General features: G+C 42.0%; 1 protein-coding gene across 1 annotated transcript; it reads left to right on the top strand.

Moving 5' to 3' along the window:
* The first annotated feature begins 994 nt into the window (after positions 1-994).
* TMEM38A (transmembrane protein 38A) lies at positions 995-4,419 on the top strand. Its single transcript, XM_009708308.1, has 6 exons — positions 995-1,010; positions 1,665-1,821; positions 2,412-2,596; positions 3,233-3,320; positions 3,436-3,553; positions 3,851-4,419. Exons 2-6 carry the CDS (start codon positions 1,676-1,678, stop codon positions 4,082-4,084), a joined length of 771 nt encoding a protein of 256 aa, XP_009706610.1. The 5' UTR covers positions 995-1,010; positions 1,665-1,675; the 3' UTR covers positions 4,085-4,419.
* The last annotated feature ends 1,751 nt before the right edge of the window (positions 4,420-6,170 follow it).

Raw genomic sequence — 6,170 nt, 5'->3', positions numbered from 1 at the left:
CCACCTTCCAGACCATGCCGTAATCTGTTCTCAGGCACTCTAACTGACCTTGCTTTGTTTGTCCTCTTGGGCTTATTTTGTAAAGATCGATAGATCTGCATTTTAGCTTTCACCTTCTGCGCTGTTGCAGCCTGACTGTGCCTTGGTCTTTTCCAAATGCCATCTTCTCTATGTATTTTTGATACCGTGTGCACTCTTCATGCTCTGTTTTGAATGGTTTCAGTGTAACTGCCTGATGACTGGGGAGAAAAAAAAACCCAAACTTTGGTATGATTTTTAAATCCTCCAGTTGTGAGGTTGCTCTGCTGTACAATCTACATGCTGTTCCATTTAAACTCTATGTAAACAGAAGTGCTGGGTTTTCAAGGCCTGATCACTTACAGCTGTCTTCCAGCATTAAGTCCTGGACGGAACAGTTAACAGGCAACCCTTATGAAAATAGCTTTTAAAAATATGCAAGTGCAGTAATCCACTTGGACTGGATGAGGCTGGGGTGTACTTTTCACTAGATTCCTACACTGCTTCAGCCCACAGCTCCTATGCTGAAGATCAGTGTCAGGACAGTAATGTCCTGTTTCCTCCTTGCAGACAGCGTGGCTTCATGGTGCTAAAGAAAAACAAGTGTTACTAAATTTAAGCCTCAAGTTAAACTTCAGGTTCCTATAGAACCAGCTTCATATCATGGCTGTTGCAGCTGTCTCGCTTCCACTGCGTTTTCAGCTGGTTTAAGTGTCTTTGAGGATGGAAGAGTCTGAGCAGTCATTGTTGTAGCATATGCTGATTCCCTTACTGCTATTTAAGGTAGGCCACTGTTAGTAATTTTGACATAGCATTTTAGCATTCTTTCTTTTGACTGCCTGTTACTGGCTTACTGAACAGCATTTGGTATATGAAACACTGTACAACGGACTCTGGAGCAGTTTAAGGTAGGGACTCTGGAGCAATTTAAGGTGATGAAACAATCTTACAGAACTGATGTTCTTGAGAGGTTTCCTTGAAGAAGTACAGAGGTGGATGAAAATGGCTGGAACAATAAAAAAAAGGCAATAGAAGGTTGTGGGAGTAGACCATAATGTATTACCAAATAGTAACACTGTTTTAATATCCAGTTGTATTTTTGGAGGGCATTTCCAAACTAGTACAGAAGCAGGCAAGAATCCTCAAATCCTCTTCTTTCAAATAAAGATTAAGAATTACTGTTCTATTTTTACAGGTTATCTTATGAATGAAAGAGCTGAACAGATTGTTCATGAATTCTAGAGGGCACCTAGGTTGAAGCAATGGAGAGAATGGTACTAGTATGCATTTTATTTTTAGACTGTAAAAAGACATTGATTTCAAGGGAAAAATTGTTCTTTCTGATTGCAGTAAGTAGCAGCAAATACAGGAGATAAACTCTTAGCCAATTCATAAACTTCTAATGACTTGGTTCGTTTGACACCTTACGGGGGGGCCTGCAAGCTATGATCACACGTATCATTTCTTGACAATATCTGGTACTTGTTCAGGTTTCACAGAATACACATTTTTGTATTTTGTTTTACAAGCACTTTTCTGTGACTTATTTTGTTGGAGAACATGCACCGCAAGCCTCTTGCTTAGAGGGTCTTGAAGTTTCTGCTTGTTTGTTGAATCCGTCTTCTCATTTAGAATTTGTTTCACAGGAGCCGTGGAGATGTCTCGTAAGAGCCCTTTTGCCTCCTGGCTTTGTGCTATGCTCCACTGCTTTGGAAGTTACATACTTGCTGATCTGTTACTTGGAGAATCACCTATTGATTACTTCAGTAATAACTCCAGTGTCATCCTGGCCACAGCAGTCTGGTGAGTCTGAGGCACTTCACCCAATTTATGAAGTGTGAGGTGCCGCTGGCTGTGTACAAAACCATCCGGTGTGAAGAGAGGTATTCTGTTTGTGTGACACACATGTATTATCTTGCTTGGGTTAACTGGGGAAAGAAGAGGTGGGGTGAGGTAGTCTTTGAGTCTTTTGTATTCCTAGATCTAGTTTCCAGTTTCTCTGACCAGTTGTCTAATGCTTTGATTGTATGGGCTGGGTCCCGTCAAATTGCTGGGCATTTCTATTCATAGCTGCTGCGGCTGAACTGTGGCCAAACCACAAAAGCAGCATGCACTGCACCGATACTGCATATAGTAGATGAGTGGCACACGCTGAAGATCTGGGGCATTTTATTCATCATATTAGTGAAATGTGCTCAAATTAACCACAGTTACTCCAAGTTTAATTTCCTCAGTGTCTGTGGGTTGTATGTGCTTTTGGATGACAGAACTTCCATTTCGTTCTCCCTGACATAATTCAGGCTAACACCACAGTACTCTTAATCAATCCTCTCTGTACCTCCCAGATCAGGAAAAACAAATGGGTCCTTAAACTCTTTGTGGTTTTGTTCCAGGTATTTGATATTCTTCTGTCCCATGAACCTCTTCTACAAGTGTGTTAGCTTTCTGCCTGTGAAGCTCATCTTTGTGGCCATGAAGGAGGTGGTCAGAGTTCGCAAAATTGCGGCTGGGGTTCACCATGCTCATCACCGTTACCACCACGGGTGGTTCATTATGATGGCTACTGGATGGGTCAAAGGTGAAACATGAGCTACTCTTAATGCAGCAGGGAGGCACCCAGCCCTGTGGGGAGGGACGGGAGAGTCTGTGAGCGAAGGTCAGGGTGACCACATCGCTCGGTGCTGACCAGCAGCCTGGTTAGTGGATGTGGTCAGCTGGCTTCGATCAGTCAAGTTCCCTAGAACACAGGTATTTAATCAGACTTGAAGAATGGTTGTCAGTTGAGTCATCATGTAGCTTTAATGGAGGCACGAAGAACTAGAGACACTATGAAATATGGGTGTAAAATTCAGGAATTCTTTATTCTTTCTCCTGTGTTCTACTGTCTCTGGCCTCGCCTGTCTTTTCAGGGGGTTTCTATCACTGTCGAAACAGCCCAGTCAGTTTTCCTTTAGCTTTTGTTTGGAGCAAGCATTTGAGCATCAGTAAATGGAACAGAAGCAAATGCTCTGTCCCTGCATCAGGACACACTTCATAGAAAGTTTAGAAAGTGTCTGCAGTGCTCTGCTGTTTTAGGCTAACTTTTACATTTGGGAAGAATGTCATGAACCTTACATTCCCCTTAGGTTATCCTTATCCTTTGGGGATCTAGAAGAGACAGGAGAGCTCTCTTCTGGTGTGGCAGTTCTAGCTGTTCACTTCTTCTGTTTCACAGGTTCTGGTGTTGCCTTGATGTCTAACTTCGAGCAACTGCTGCGTGGGGTCTGGAAGCCAGAAACAAACGAAATTCTTCATATGTCCTTGTAAGTAGGTAGCCTGTAAATTCTCTGTCAGACCAAAAAAGGAATTTAAAGTACCATTCAGGACTGGACGCAAATGATGCAAACCTTCTAGAAAATGTCTTTATTTCTCTTCTAGCCCTACAAAGGCTAGTCTGTATGGCACAGTCCTCTTCACTCTGCAACAAACTCGCTGGCTCCCTATCTCTGAAGCCAACCTCATCTTTTTTTTCACCATGTTCATGATTGTTTGCAAGGTAAGTTTACAGCAGATTTGCTCCTAACAAATCTACAGAACCAGAGAAAGGGTACAGACTTAAGCTGGGGGTGTTCACCTTCCTAAGCCACTATTGAAGGCATTGGCTGTACTTACCAGGAAAGATTGCTAAATTCTGCATTGTCTAGGCAGTATGGTAGAAGATTCTTGTGATTTAGCCTTGAGTCATGTAGCAATAGGGATTTTCATCTGGGGTAAGTGGAATGCTCCTTACGAGTTAGTATTTCAGAGCTGGTGTATATGATCTTTAACTTAAGTATTCACTGTTGCCTGGCAGGTTTTCATGACGGCAACTCACTCTCACGCCTCACCTTTTGCTCCAGTGGAAAGCTTCATCTGCCCAGTTTTCTTTGGCTCTGTTTCCAGTGGACACACTAGTCATCATCATCATCATCATCATCATCAGCATGGGGCCTCCCATGAGGTTTCCCCTCCTCCACCTCCTCCTGCAAAGTCAAAAGAGGAGCTAAATGAAGGCACAAGGAAACGGAAAGCAAAAAAAGCTGAATAAAAAAGCAACCACACAGTAAATAGGCCAAGAGAATTCTTCCAGAGCTGAGTCTCAAAGCCACCTGTGACCTCCTTTATCCCCCAGTCCTCCTCTCTCAGACTCCAGAGGAGAGGTGGAAGCCAGGACACTGCCAGGCGGGTCCCTGAATTTCATTTGTGCTCTCTGTGCTGCTGCTTGCTTCTCAGTCTCTGTCTCTCTATTCTGATATTTTCAGGGATTTGTAGATTTGTGCCAGGATGGTAAGTGGGTGCCAGTTCCCAAGCTGTCAGCAATTATGATGCAGCATTTTCAATTTATGTAAAATCTTTCACTGTGTTTATTTATGAATGGAGGTAATGGTTTGCGTCTCTGCAACTCATAAGTTCCTTTGAGTTTTCATTGACCTTTTTGATGTCTACCAAAACAACAAACTGTTTAGACACAATCAATGTGGAAATTGGATTTCATACTCAAAGAAATTAAATGGTCTCATATGAGCCTGATCTAATTTTTCCTAGCTCCCACATCTGCCATATCTCCAATTAATGTGACATTTTATATGCAGTAAGGACATTGACTCTGTTTCTCTCACCTAAGTTCTCTCTGATTCTTAATGGATAGAACATTGTCACTTTCTTAACTAAGTCTGTTTGCAAGAGCTTTGAAGCTGTGAAATGCTCCGAGTGCTATGTATTGGTACAGGTATTATTCTAAACTGTTGTGTAGCATTGCTGCACGTTGTTAATAATAGTGTATCCCACCTCAAACCTGATCATATTTAACTAGGGAAGAAGCATGGTTCTGGTTTGTTTGTAATCCTGTGGGATACAAGAAGGGTGTGTGAGTGTAAATAAGTATTTATTACTATTTATTTATAATTGCCTGGGCACCTACTTCATGGACCTGAATCTGGCTTTTTTAAAATGTTGCATCTTTATATCGAGAATTGGATACTTCTAAGTATGGTCCTAAGCCCACAGCTACATGCTGGTTTGTGCTTGAAGCAGTGAATTTGGTGTGTTAAAGGACAGCCTGGACCCTCCCACTGGATGCAAGAAGGAACGCTTCCTGTGTTCTTAATTTAAAGATCTAAAGGCTGAAGACATGGATTTCACTCCAGCTGATTAAAACTACTTTAAAGGACTGATAAAAGCACACCAGGTGAAGATACCGATTCTCCTTTGTAGGTCCCTTTCGGCCAAACTACTGGTCTGTGAAAGCAGCTTGTGCCCAGTGAGTAAAGAAGAATACAAAATGCCTTGCATGGCTCAGGGAGGAGTCTGTCAGTTCGTTCATGTTCTGCTTAGTGAATGCTGGCTTTTAGACCAGTTTTAAGCTGGTTTTATAACTGATTTTGTTCTTGTAAGTGTCATCATCCAAGGGCTGGGATCGCTGCGGTGAAAATGGCATGCACGGGGATGTAGCTCTGGGCTTTCAGTCAAGCAGCATGTTGCCATCCCCAGCAATAAGGTTTGCTGGTGTTGCCTTACAACTGGGAATACATATAAATAGGCAGATTTAAGAAAAGCATTTTTATTTTTTGTGTCCCTGTTCAAAACTGAAATTGATGGTTAATTAAAAATAAACAAAAAATCCTGTATACAACCAGATGAAAGCCAGTACAAAAGGTCAAATGATTTGTGGGCTTGGGTTTTGACAGTGCCTTAATTTTGTGAGTTTCCCTCTCCTTCAGGAATTCTACCTGACAACTCAACTGTCTGGTTTTGCCAGATACTGGTCTACTGAAACCTGATGTATCACTAGCATGCACAAGACTGTAAATGTTTTATGAGATGTCTGATTCAAGGGGAATTTTGTTTTATAAAAGCCGTCAACAAATAAAACTTGTGAAGTGACTCTAGTTGTCCACTGGCACTTGAGGAAATATGCGTGTTTCTTTTACACTTGCCAGTCTCAGAAGCCAAACACTCCTTGATCTACTTAAAGTCTCCTTGACCTGATGACAACATGATTCTAACTGAAGAGAGAGATCACACTTCGGTATGTCCTACAAGTATGCCTGAGCATGTTATAAATGGAAATAACATGGTAAAAGGTCCGTTGCTTTGGTTGTATTTGTAGTGTTGTCCTCCACGCAGACTTTCTG

This window comes from Cariama cristata, unplaced genomic scaffold (genome assembly GCF_000690535.1).
Source record: "Cariama cristata isolate BGI_N322 unplaced genomic scaffold, ASM69053v1 scaffold10239, whole genome shotgun sequence".
Taxonomy (NCBI): domain Eukaryota; kingdom Metazoa; phylum Chordata; class Aves; order Cariamiformes; family Cariamidae; genus Cariama; species Cariama cristata.
This window is presented reverse-complemented; position numbering and strand designations above follow the sequence as displayed.